Raw genomic sequence first — 13,611 nt, 5'->3', positions numbered from 1 at the left:
GATGTGAAATGAAAAAAAGGAAAAGGTTCTCCTCCCCTTAAGTCCTCCTCCTCTGGCTTCGGCTGATATTGTTAGTTGCTTTGTTTAAGGAAAGATATTTTTAAGCTCCCTGATGTGTCAGCAAAGGGGTCTTTAATCTTTATGGGTAAAAATTAAAGTCAGCCCACGCAATTTGTATACCGAACGTTTAGGTGGCACCTGAAATTGGGGGAACTACATCTCAGTGACACGGGGGTCACATTTTCAGTTCTTTTGAAAACTTCATAATCCTTCAAACATTACCGTAAAACGGGCTTTGCTTTTATTACTAAAAAGCCCCACTCACCTACGCACCCGATTCCTAGTAAAAGCCTGTAAAGGTACGGAATTCCAAACAGCAGATCATGCCGAAAATATCTCAGGAAGCACATCTGCGCCGTACGGGGGAAAGGGAATGGGGAAGTGATTTTTCTCTAGAAATCTTCGCAATTTTCACCTGCGGATCGGACAGTTTTCTGAGGGGAGGCTTACGTTCCAAAGTGAATTCGGTTCTCTGTTAGAAATGCCCCTTTCCCACCCCCACATGCTACGGACGGACCCGTCCCCGCCTCCCATCCCGTTCGCTAGATCTCCAGCGGAGACGAACTCTTCGGAGAGCCACACCGGGGCGGGCTGTAGTATTTTTGTGGCAACGCGCGAGCCTCACGCTGTTCCCCTTGCACAGGGGCAGCCCGGTAAGGCTGACGCGCGTACACACACACACAATATCACACACACGGGGCTAGGGAGTCTCACACTGTTGCCTCCCAAAAGGGCCGGCACAGATGCCTGATGCACAATTACACATTCTCCCCCCTACACAAACACACACAGGCTGATCTAATGGGGGAGGGGGGGATGATTTTCAAGCCGTTTAAATAGCTAGAGAAAAACGACAAAGCCTTTCCTAAAAGGTCCCTTCAGCGAACCAGTTCTGCCCCCCTCAGTCCACCGCCGCCCCCCGATCCGTTACTGCCCATCCCCGTTGCAGCAGGATGCCAGCGATCTGGAGTCATGCAGCTGGCTTGGGCACCATTGGCTCATGAGGCTGACACGCAGCTGCAGGAGTTCACATCTGGCGGCTAGCCCAGGCGGCTGCAGTCCTGTTATGGAGCGTGTGTGCAGGCGAGCCAGCTCCCTTGCTCCTCCTCCTGGTGGGGACGGGGGGGGAGCCTTGCATCACCGCCCCCTGCTCGCTGCGCCCCCCCTTCCTTCGCTCTCTCGGCGAGGCTATTAATAGCATGACATCAGCCCGGGACTCGCCGCCAGAGTAAATACCAGCGCTGCCCACTCGCCTATATAAGGAGGGTGATGCAACCTCTCGCCGAGCCAGAGATTCAGACACACACCGGGAAGCAGCCGCCGCCGCTCTCCAAGCGGCAAACTCGGAACTGCCCGGCAGGGAGCCGCGCAGACCGAGCGAGCCGCCCGCTGCTCCCCGGCGCTGCCTCGCTCCTGCTCGTCCCACTCCGCCTCTCCCAGCCGCGGCCAGGCAGCGTGAGAAGCGGCGGGGGAAAGGTGAGTGAGTTTGGAAGGAGGCGCGGTGGGGGGGGGGGGGGAGGCAGGACTTTGCTAAGGAACTTGACAGTGGCGAGGAAAGCCGGGGCGGGGGGGGGGAGGACACCCTCCTCTTCGCCCCGCTCGCTGGGCTGGGCAGTTCGCGGAGCACGCAACTGAAAGCAAAAGTGCGCTCGGGAGAGCGAAGTTTTTGACTCCGGCTGGGGCCCCCCGCACAAGAAAAAAGCCCCCCTCCCCACCCCGCCACCCCCATTTCTCCCGCTTCGGCGTCTCTGACACGCGCCCGAGACATCCCCCCGGTTGACACGGCTCCGCAGCCCGCTGGGACGGGGCAATCGCTGCTCGCCCGAGCCACCGCCGCTTCGGCTGCACCCGGGGCGCTCAGCCGCGCGTCTGACCCGCCGGGCGCTTTCTCGCCGGGGCCAGGAGCGCCGCTTCGCTGGGGGGGGGGGTGTGGGGGCTGCGCATCTGCCCCCCACCCCTTCACCCGCGAGACCGGGTTTCTCCCCTTTGAGCGGCCCGGGCCGCTTTACTGCCCGATTCATTCGTTTCTCTGGGGCTGGGGGTAGCGGTCGAGCCCACAGGGCGGCGCATTGCTCGGCAGCAGGGAGCGCGGCTCTCCGGTGCCGCGGGGCGCCCGGCGCCCGCAAGCTACGGCCCAGGTTGTGCTGCGATACAGTCGTTTAGACTAGAGAGAAAAGTTAGTAAGCAAGAGCTCAGGGCACCTTCTGTTAAAGGGGGTCACCCAGCAATGGCTGTGTCTGTTGAGCCTGGGCCGGGCTACACAGAAGTGTTGTAAGGTCCCAGGTGGAGCTATTCTCCTTGATGTTATTTTGGGGGAAATATTGACCTCTTTGGATGATTTGATTAGCGGACACACAGACGAGAAGTAATATCATCCTGCAAGGTGGGGAATAATTAGATAGTGGGGAAAGTCAGTCGCAGATAACAATAGTCATTCTCCGACACCCCCCCCGATGACTGACATGAACAAGATCAGTTGCTGACCTGTTGCCTAACTGAGCAGGGTTGAGTGACGACGCAACAGAAAAACTGTTACACAGAACGAGTTTCCTGTGTGAAATCGATTTTCTTGGTAGCAACAACAGCAGAGAAGTTCGAAGCCAGCAGATACGGAGGCAGAAATGATCAGGGATATCAGAATCCTAAAGGTCAATTTGAGTGCGCAGAGGTTGTGAACTATAATTGCTCTTAATGCCGTTTCAGATTAACCTGTAGGGCTCACAGGGTTTATTGCGTCAGCAGCAGAGGGAAATGAATTCATCTAAGGAAATACAATTAAATCATTCATCTGCAGTTAAATTAAAGGAAAGCTAGGAGTGAGGGTGACCTGAAGTGTTCATTTTTAATATTCGCATTAAACTGAAGGACACTTTAAATAACATAAAGGCTGAGTTTGGACTTTGGAATGGAGAATGTGCCCTGACACATAACATGTTAGAATGTGAGAGGTGAAAACTAAAAGTGGTGGGAAAAATATCATTACACAAACTGTGGAATGGGATCTTCATCAGGAAACATACTGTTTTTTCTTGATCATAAGCTTCTGATGGAGTAGCTTGCTCTTGCGTCAGGGATGAATTGAGCCTCTGTGGTGCTATTCTGTGAGGTGTTCAGCACCTCCAATTCCCAATGACTTCAGTGGGAGATGAAGATGTTCAGCACCTCACCAGATTGGGATCCATGCAGTTGTATGGAACTGTAGTTAAACAAAAAGGTCTAGATGTGATTGTTTTCTTGGGCTAATTATAGAACGAGCCAAAGTGTGTTAGGTGCTTTACAAACAGAGTAAACCAGGCCCTTGCCCCAAATAACTTACAGCCTAAGATAATGTACAGACAGATGACTGGAAAAAAGGGAGGCAAAACAAGTTTTTAACTCTTATTATACTAGTGTAATATAGGAAGTTGTATGTTTCATCTTGAAGAAAAAATGTTTTTGAACAGAAGAAAATACCAACATTTCAATTTTATGTTGCTTTATCAAGTATACAAAAGGTATCTATCTAGCACTCTCCGTACCTCTGTTGTAGTTCTGATTTATAATTATTTGTATTATCATAGTGTCTGGAGCCCCAGGCATGGAGCAGGACTCCACTGTGCTAGGCACTGTACAAACCAGAACAAAAAGACAGTCCCTGACCCAAAGAGTTTACAAAATTGGTTACAAAAAACAAGCGGCAACTAGCAGCAAACCCCACTAAAGCAAAACTGACCCAAAACAGTACTCCCACAAACCTACCCACCCACAGAGCTCAGCCCCTTCGAACACTTCTCTTTCCTAAAGCCTGAGTAAGTAGAGATGCCTTCCAGCACGTTTTGAAGGTCAACAGACTTGGGTTATTTCAGACCAAGGGGAGCCGCAAGTTCTAAAGTCAAGGGTGCCCATAGAGAACACTTCCCCATCACTCTTAAATCAAGGAGACACCAGAAAAAGCAAATAGGGTTATCAAAGGGATTTTAGCAGAATTTCATTAGTGCTAGTGGATATTTGAAAATAACTCCTTAAATTACTAATGGAAATCCAGCACGGACAATATTTCTCAAGATATTTTCCGTGAAAGCTCTGAACATTCTTGGTTTCTTTTGGTGGTAATGCTGATTTTAATTAAAAGTTTATCCACTTATTTTTTTAAAAAAACAGACCTACCACCAGCACTGAAAATTTATTAGCACAATTAATTATTTGGGGTGGGCTGGAGAAATGGCTTTGTTTAGATCTCTGATTGGAGTGAATTGAACAGAATTACCCATATAGAATTAAGCTATCACCATGAGCAAAAACAATAATGACAGCTAATGCACATGGCTAAGGCTTCCTCTATCCACAGACAATGATGGGTTCAATCCCATTGGAAAATAGAACCTATTTGAATGTGTTGGTGAAATGCTAAATGGTAAATGCTGTTGTTGTTTTGTCAGCTGGAAATCAGAGGGATGTTTCTAACTTGCTGGAGATGAGTATCCTCTAGCTCTCTGAGATTATAGGATTAATGGGTATCAGTACTTAAGATGTGACTCATGAGCAGGGGCTTCCTGAAGTGAATAAATTTACATAAATTTCCCAAGGTCTGTTGGAATAACAAATAGTTCCAGGGAATTTTCCCTTCTTTAATAAATGACGGTGAAATCCTGGACTCACTGAAATCAGTGGGAATTTTCCATTGACCTCAGTAGGGCCAGGATTTCATGTGGAGAGTTTGGGAACTCCTCAGTTCTTCTAGTTTTATTGAAAATGAGAGTTTTTGGAAAGCCTCCAAACCTGGGATTTGGTGGCCAGGGCAAGGGAATTCTACATATCGGTAGTTCACTAACCTTAGGATTTTGTATTTACCCTTTACAAATATTTAGCTCTGGCCCAGATTCTGCTCTCAATTATCCAGTGTAAATCTAGAGTAAATTTCTGGATAACTGAGAGAGGAATCTGGCCTTTTGCTAGAGTACATAATCTTCAACCCCACCCAAAACTGCAAAGTTATAGCACTGACATAAAGGTGAGTGCACAAATCTAGGCTGACTACATAGAGCCTTCACTTACGTACAAAGATGCCCTGAGGCAGTTGTCTACTTACTTGCTAGGGAGTTAATTGCAACTGATTTTATATAATTACCATACGAATCAAGAACAGGTAATACTATAGTAACCCCATGACTACAAGACATACAGTTGACTGCATGCTGTGAGGAAGTAGAAAAAGCAAGATGGTAAAATAATCTGAATTTTATCCAGTTTTTAAAAAATAAGGGTCAGATCCTCCACTGGTGTCAACTGGCATAGTTCCATTGAACTTAGTACAGCTACTGTACATCAATTTACAGTGATGGAGGATCTGGACATAAATGTTTAATCATTTAAAATACCTTAATTTTAAGGGTCTGCAAGGGTACTTTCAGATTTCACAAGAGCAAAAGAATAAAATATACTTCACATTTTGCATTATTCCTTCCCTCCAACTCTACCTCTGGCTTGATACCTCTGAGCATATATAGCTCTTTATGCTTGTGCCAACTTTTATTATAAACTGCTTTTCAGGAATTTATCTTTTGATCTGAACAATTGTGGACCAGGTTCTAATCTCGCTCAGTCACACCCATGTAAATCTAGGCATCCAATGTAGTTACTTGGATTTACACAGGTGTAACTGAAGCCAGGCTCTATCCCATTCCTTCCAAGCTCGAATATAGAGGTACAGCTCTTAGTATGAAAGAACCATTAATTTTGTCTTTTTACAATTTTAAAATTTAAAACCTCTTCAATTGCCATTTTCCTTCTACGGGTCCTTCTCCTTTCCTCCCTCACACCCCAATATTATCGTCACACACCTTGCCATGCTTGAAGGATTCACAATGCCGTTTTACTTTGCAGAAAGATCCTGAAAATGGACTTCATAATGAGATAGAATCTAAAAAACATACATCCATTTAAAAATTGATTAAATATAGATGCATTCACTTAGGACCTGAGCCTACACTGCTTGATTTCAATGGAAGTTTGAATTGCTCAAGGAATGCATGATCACTCCTTATAAAGTAGACAGTAACCGTTCTCTTGCAACCATCGTGAACTACAGTGTCAACTCACACACCTTTCCATGAGACTCTAAAATCTATAAATGTGTGTGTATACATATACACTATTTATGTGTATAAATAGTGTAAGAATGTCACCTCAACCTATGCAAAAAATATGCAGGGATTGGTTCATAGTTATGGAAAATGCAGCTCTCTTCTGTCAAATCTGTTTGGCTTTTTAAGATTATTGAAAGACTATTCAATGTTTTTATTTTGTTCCTTTTCAGCAAAATGATGCTCCAAAACCCAAGCCAGGTATCTGCATCAGAAGTCAGCGCCTCCGCAATTGTTCCCTGTTTGTCTCCTACAGCATCACTAGGGTTTGAGGATTTCACAAATCTAACCCCACTGGTGAAAGAAGAATTGAGATTTGCCATCCAAAATAAGTGCCTATCCCACAGGATGTCTTCCACATTGGATACAGTGACAGTGTTGGAAAGACCTGTTGAAATGTCTGCTCTGAAAGCAGAGGTATTTTTCCTTCGATGATAATTCCGTTTGATTGATTAGTGTTCTGATTTAATGGACCACAAAATATACCAACGACCAAAAATGATATAAACTCAAACACAGGCAGTCCTCAGGGGACTAAATCTGTCACTGTGTTCAGTGCTCTAGTGCTTCTTTATTTCTGTTTTCTTTACGTGCTACTGTGAAACACGATTTCACTTTTCATTTCAGTTAGGGCCAGTTTATTTTTAGCCTGACACAAGTAATAACTTCCCTTATTAATGGAAGGGAGTATCTCTAGAGGCTACTCTGGATCTGGCTTCACTACTGACTTGCTGTAAGGCATGGAGCAAGTCACTGCAATTTAACCTTGATTTAGTTAGTTGAGGTCACCTGCAGGTGGGAGGTAAAGGGTTGACTTTCCTCAGCTCGCTATAGTGAAGTAAAATCAACCACTAGGATTTATATCAAGGTCACTATCTCAATATAAAAAGACACCTTTTATTGTGGTGAAGACCTAGCTTAAGTTTGGTCAATAGCCGTGAATTGGTTGTAAACCAGTTTTCTGGTTGTGAACCTACCAGGTGGCCAAAAGGAAAGCACTAAGCTGTATAATAACACCCTCTTCTGAAGAAACTAGCTGTGCCATTCCTAGCCTCGTGGGGGGCCAGATTGTGAACTCATGCACATTGGTATAAGTTTGAGTAACTCCACTGAAATCTATGGAGTTATACCAGTGTAAAATCCAAGTGAGATGAGACTCTGGTCCGTAGGGCCAAAGTTACTTTGGGTTTACACTGGAGTAACTGAGAGCAGAATTGAGTGCAAAGAGTGGAACTTTTTGTGAATTCCATACACAACCATTGATCTCCACTCCAAACTCCTATTGGCGTCAGAGGGCGTTCAATGTGTAAAGATGGCTGGGTTGAGTACAGCTAGTAGATCTTAGACACTGGCATAGTACTCTGCTATCCAACCACCAGACTAGGGGCCTGATTCTACACATCATTATTACTCAGACAAAACTCCTCCTGACTTCAGGGAATTAAACATTAGTCAGTAGAATAAAATCTGAATATATTTTTAATTTAAAAATGTTGGCTTAAATAAATCTTCAGAATGTGACACATAGAGGACCTCATTCTGATCTGTTACACCAAGTTTACAATGATGACCTCAGAGGAGTTACTCCTGATTTACACTGTTGTGAGATCAGAAGCATATCTCTAGGGTGTTTGATGCTCTGTCTTGGTCACAAACATATTAGTGCTACCATTATTTTAAAAGTTAGCAATTATCAACATGATTATTCTGCATTTACTGCATCATGCTGAGTATGTGCATCTTGAATCTTGCTAGTTTTCACCCCAAGAAGATGAAAGGAAAAAGAGAAGAAGGGAAAGGAACAAAATTGCAGCTGCAAAATGCCGCAACAAAAAGAAGGAGAAAACAGAATGTTTGCAGAAAGTAAGTTACTGACTTTGACTGTTCTCACCCTGTTTCCTCTTTCCATTATTTGGAACAATAATGTTCCATTATTTGGACAATGTCTTCGGGCTAAAGGTCAGGACTGGGACTCAGGAGATGTGGACTCTGTTCCTGTCTCTGCTACAGGCTTCCTGTGTGATCTTGGACAAGTCATTTACCCTCTTTTCCCCAATTGTAAAGTGGAGATATTTAGCCACCTCACTTGAGTGTTGGAAAGCTGAATTCACCAATGGGTTAAATTCATCTTTGTGAAGCAGACTGGCACAAGGCCTATGCAAAATCTTAGGGCACTGGGGTAAATTTCACCCAAATGCCTTTAGATCAAATTTGATTAACAATGAAAGATAGATGAAAAATAACTGTGGAAGGAGAAGAAAAAATTGTTGCAATTTTAGTGAGTGATAATGTTGTTTATGTTGATAATACTAATCTGAAAATGTAAATGGAACACATGAGGAATTAAAATTACATTTCACATAATGTACATTATAAATTCTAATAAGTTATGCTTACTCCATGCACCAAAACTTGATTTCTCTATGAAATGGCTCTCCAGTTAGAAATGATCACTGATGTAGTAGCTTAACAAATTAAAGCTGCATCTCATTTGGTTTATAATTAACACTTCTGATTGAACTTTTCAGAGAAGTAACTTTTACAAATCACAAGCTTATGTACTATTACTGTTACTTATTGATACCATAAGCTTATGCCACTGCAAAACAGTAATGATGTCATAAGAGTCCTATAGACAAAAGCATTTACACATGGTAGCACAGAGGACACAAGAATAGGCACAAAGTATCCCTTACGGTTCTAATGTCTGTCTCCATTAGCAAGTTTGTGATTAGAAGCGTTTAGTATTTAGTGCATTAAGAGTACTAAACAGTCTCTCAAAGGCCCCATATCAGTGACTGTCTCTTCAGAAAAGCGTGGGGAGCCCATTAACATCACTCCTTATGTTGGTCAGAGGGGCTTATCAGAGAAAAGCAGGGTGCTGCTTCTTATCATCCTACCCCAAAATGAACGGACTGCCTCCCCATGCTCTAAGTCCCTGCTGGCCTGGGAACAAGGAACCAGGCTAGAATCAAGGATTCAGATCCTGGGGTGCAGCTCACTGGAACTTCCACTTGGCCGTTGGACTGGCCGAGTGAGTTCATAATGGCTTTGTGTGTGTGTGTGTGGTGGCAAGTAAGCTTCCTTTTGGCCAAAGCAATGTTTGGCAGGTAGCTGTATTGAATTTGGCTTTGTGACCACTGTCATATTTCTTTAAAGGGCAAAGAGGGCCATTGTCTGAATCTGTTCTCTAGACTATTATATACTGGTGAGGTACAGCTGCATAATTATGACTAATTAAGAAGCAGGTAGTTTCTTTCTAACCCAGCCATCATGCTTTGCTACCAGTAAAGGGTGGCAACCATCACAATAACATTATGGTTAACTATGTAAAATACTCACTGCAATACTTATGTCTGTGCTCTGTGGCTAGGAATCAGAAAAGTTGGAAACTATCAACGCAGAACTAAAGGCCCAGATTGAAGAGCTAAAGAACGAGAAACAACATTTGATATACATGCTCAATCTCCACAGGCCCACTTGCATAGTTCGAGCACAGAACGGGAGGACACCTGAGGATGAAAGAAACCTCTTTATTCAACAGATCAAAGAAGGAACATTGCAGGGTTAAGGCAAACCAAGAGTTCTCATAGTGCATCTTTACACCAAAAAACAGAAACCATGGAGGATTTGACTCTGTGTATCTGTAGGATCCTATTAGTCTAGAACCATTAGGCAGGGGAGATTGCTTTGTTAAGCAGGAAGGATCATGTTGGCTTAGCTGTGATTCTTCCTCTCCAAAGATTTGGTCTCGATCAAGTCAGAGTCCTCTGCCTCAACTCTAGGTTTTAGTACTTGTCATACTTGCTGTTCCTAGAAGCTAAAGACAACAGCTCCGGAAGTTTTAGGTCTCTGCTAGTGTACAGTGCCTGCACTCATGATGTTTGTGTTAGAACACTATGACTTCCAATGATGCACATTGTACCGACAGCTGTGCTGGATGGACACTATCTTTCCTTGTTGCTGGTAGGGAAAGCACACTGAGAGTGTTTTTAAAGTGTTGCAGTTTCCAGAATGATGCTTTCTGGCAGAATGTGTTGCTATGTGATGGGACTGTAGTCTAACGTAATGCTGCAAAGACTTTAGTTTCAAACTAAACATTGTACTTCTTTTTTTTTTTTCTTCACAACACTTGTGTGGATTTTTTTATGACTCAGCAGCAGATTCTGAGAAATCTGATAGTTGTGACAAGTGTCAGTTTCTTGCCAGATGTCCATGTAACTAAGTTTGCAATTACTGAACTGGAACGTCCCTCACTGTTCTTCAGGAATTGCAATTGTGCCATGAAAAATAGGAAAGCACCTTGGCCTTTGCGCACCCAAAGTATAATATCTCATATGTGTGGTATTTCAAAGAACTTTATGGAAACAAAATTACACAGTAAAAATAGACTTGAAAAATATAATGATTCCCTGATGTCTTGGGTTCTGAGCATGCAATCTTTATTCAGGCAAAACTCCGATTTATCATTCATTCTGGGTGAAATTCACCCCTGTGCAGAGGGCAGGTGCAAGGGCTATACATCATGTAAGCCCTATTTTGACGCTATAACTGTAATTTAAATAATGCATCCACCTTGTGCTGGCCCTCTGCACATGGGTGAATTGCACTTTTTGGGAAGAGGGAACTAACCAGGAAGGGACTTCAGTAAGACTCTTGCTTGAGTAAGGACTGCAGGATTGAACCCCAAGTTTGTGAATCTCAGAAAATAGAAGTGGAAAAGACTTACTACATTAGATCATAGATATAGATATAGATAATAGGGGCTGATTATGCACAGCTTTACTCAAATTAGCAATCCTGTTCACACAAGTAGTCCCACAGGTAGCTCTTACTCATGTGAGCAACAGTTTGAAGTCTCTCACCCTGTCAGGATTATTTCTTATTGCCAGATTTATACAGGGGAAAGAATTCTGATTGTAGTAATTTTCTTTCACATTTGAGTGGTAACTGCAGCCAACCAAAATGCCGTTTAGAATCCAAGAATGGCCTAGAACTTGGTGATGTAGTGAGTAACTATTTTTTACTTTTTTAAAAATCTAACCTGAGATGTTTTGAACTATTAGTTGAGCTGCTGGACTAAAGAGCTAGAGTTATGAGTGTTTGTTTAAATTCTGATGTTTCTGTGAAATCCTCAGATTGTTTAATCCTATTCAATATTATCATTACAGTTTTCTGTAAAAGAAAATATTATCCTTATTTATCACTAATATTCCTAAGAAGTTGAAATAATAAATATTGCAAACAAGACAAAACTGAAAACACAAGTGTTGTACTGTTTTTTTATTTTTACTTTTTGGTGTCTAATATTATATATTTCTAAACTTCAACGCTTCTATTTGGGACACCACTTTTAAAAAGTATAAGTGCCTGATCCTTGCCTCTCATGAGGTGTTGATCATCTTGCAGGATTGGGTTCAGAGTTCATATCTCAATCAGTGGTGTCTAATTGCTTAATAATGCATTTTAAATGAAGTAAACCATAAGAATGGAGCTTACAGTACATAATATTTTACACCAGTTCTGCAGTGTTAAATACAATTTCAAATTAAAGGCTAAACCAATAGATACCTCAACCATCAGCTTCTTACTTTGCAAGCCCCAGATGGGTAAACCAGATATCATACCAGATCCTTTTTTTATTTTTATATTCTGCAACAGAACTTCTTAATACACTTTCCTAAGATCTGGATATATTGTAATGTCCTATATCATGTTTCAAATATGTACTTCAAGTACCTGAAAGGTGAATGTATAAAATACAACATATTGGGCCACATTCAGTCCTGGGGACCAAGTCTCTCGTTGCATATTATTTGGAACTTCCAATGACTTCAATGAGAGTTTCTCAGATCCTGTGGCTGGAGAACAGAGCCCCCTCATGCAACTCCACTGGCTTAACTGGAGTTACACAATGGATAAATTTGGCCCATTGTTTGTCTGACACAGGAAATACATAGAACGTGTTTCAATAACCTTGTCAAACGAATTTTTGTTAGCATTTGACTTCTGTAATATAGAAGCAGTAGATCTAGGCATAATCCAGATACCAAACTCCTTGGCTTTGTCCTTTGTGCATCAAATATCAGCAAAGGCTAAATAAAAAAAAGTTTGTCACTTATGCTGTTATGAGGTATTAGTATAGGGACTGGCTTCATTTCCTGTTCAACATAATCACAAAATTTGTCTCTTCTTTAGGAATTTTGTACAGTTGCTCTTAACTGTATTATGGTGACGCAGGCGTCCTGCATTTGCTGCTTGAGTTAAACATAAATGTTATTTACTAGCATGCCAAATGTTAATGTGGTATCACTACTTTTGTCAGAAGATATTCTGTTTTTATGTCTAACTCTTTGGTCATAGCTGCTTTGCACTGTGTGTGTGTGTGTGCATGCACCCGTGTGTATGTGCAAGTATAATTCATAAGTTATGGTACTGAAGTTAATTTGAATATACCCAAGAAAGCAATGTCTAAAAAAATGTCTAGACATGAGGAATGCATTGCATGGGTTTAGTAAATGTCTACTTTATTCAGGAGAATCTTTAAAACAGCATTAAAAGCAATTTGTTTTCTATTCTTAAGGTTATGTTTTGATACTTTAATAAAAAATAATTAATATACATTTGCTCATGTGTGACTTCATTCTAAGATTCATTCAAAGTCTGGAAACAATTTCTTTTCTTAGAAGAACAATAAGCTATTTTAAAAAATGTTTTCTAGGTTTACAACAATAAGTTTTTGGAAGTTGAAACTGGCATGGTTTACTGAACTCTGTATTCCTCCAGGTATACACACTGTTTTGTTATTGTAGGATTGCCCAGGAATGCTAGGCTGCTGGCTTTATACATAGCATAGTAGTTGCATCATGGGACTCGTAGCCAGAACTTATATGCTGTGAGGTGTTGGGCAAGTCACTTTAGCTCTCCATGGCTCAGTTTACTCATCTGCCAAATGGGGATCATGCATATGTTAGAGGGCTGCTATAGATCTTCATATTTATAGATTGCTTTAGGATGATAAAATGGAATGTGCTATATAAGTGCAAACTGTTAAACTGCAGGTTGGGGATTTGGGGATTTTGTTGTTGGTTGTTTATTTGGGAAAACATTAAGAATCATGGCTAAAATATGCAAGCTTGTATATTCAGAACTGAGCACCTACATCCATACTATAGTTTCTAAATAAAAGTGTCCTGGCACTTACAGGTGCTGACCAAAAATTTTAGCTTGATTACTTTGCAAATAAGCAAAACCCTCAACACCGTGGAAATTCCAGTAGATTGGAGTTATTTAAATATCAGTAGCCCCAGAATCCAGTAGACTAAGAGATCATTGCAACATTCCAAAACCTAGTTGGCCAACTGAAACCAGTTTAAAATTTCAACTGGACTTTCTACTAGGAAAGACATTGGATAGATAGGTGGAATTT

The 13,611-nt window shown here is 42.1% G+C and overlaps 1 protein-coding gene across 1 annotated transcript; it reads left to right on the top strand.

Moving 5' to 3' along the window:
- Positions 1-1,259: 1,259 nt before the first annotated feature.
- On the top strand, positions 1,260-12,803 carry ATF3 (activating transcription factor 3). The gene is made up of 4 exons (XM_037895741.2): positions 1,260-1,536; positions 6,356-6,599; positions 7,938-8,045; positions 9,556-12,803. Exons 2-4 carry the CDS (start codon positions 6,360-6,362, stop codon positions 9,751-9,753), a joined length of 546 nt encoding a protein of 181 aa, XP_037751669.1. The 5' UTR covers positions 1,260-1,536; positions 6,356-6,359; the 3' UTR covers positions 9,754-12,803.
- Positions 12,804-13,611: the final 808 nt, after the last annotated feature.

The sequence above is a fragment of the Chelonia mydas genome, chromosome 3 (assembly GCF_015237465.2).
Source record: "Chelonia mydas isolate rCheMyd1 chromosome 3, rCheMyd1.pri.v2, whole genome shotgun sequence".
In the NCBI taxonomy this organism is placed as follows: domain Eukaryota; kingdom Metazoa; phylum Chordata; order Testudines; family Cheloniidae; genus Chelonia; species Chelonia mydas.
The sequence above is the reverse complement of the archived record's forward strand: the minus strand, read 5'-3'. Positions and strand labels throughout refer to the sequence as shown.

What these genes read in the sequence shown, in the direction of transcription:
- ATF3 (XM_037895741.2), top strand. Translation starts at nt 6,360, where the DNA reads ATGATGCTCCAAAACCCAAGCCAGGTATCTGCATCAGAAGTCAGCGCC. An exon ending in TGTCTGCTCTGAAAGCAGAG is followed by an intron (nt 6,600 to 7,937) that starts GTATTTTTCCTT and finishes GAATCTTGCTAG; the next exon opens with TTTTCACCCCAAGAAGATGA. An exon ending in AAACAGAATGTTTGCAGAAA is followed by an intron (nt 8,046 to 9,555) that starts GTAAGTTACTGA and finishes CTCTGTGGCTAG; the next exon opens with GAATCAGAAAAGTTGGAAAC.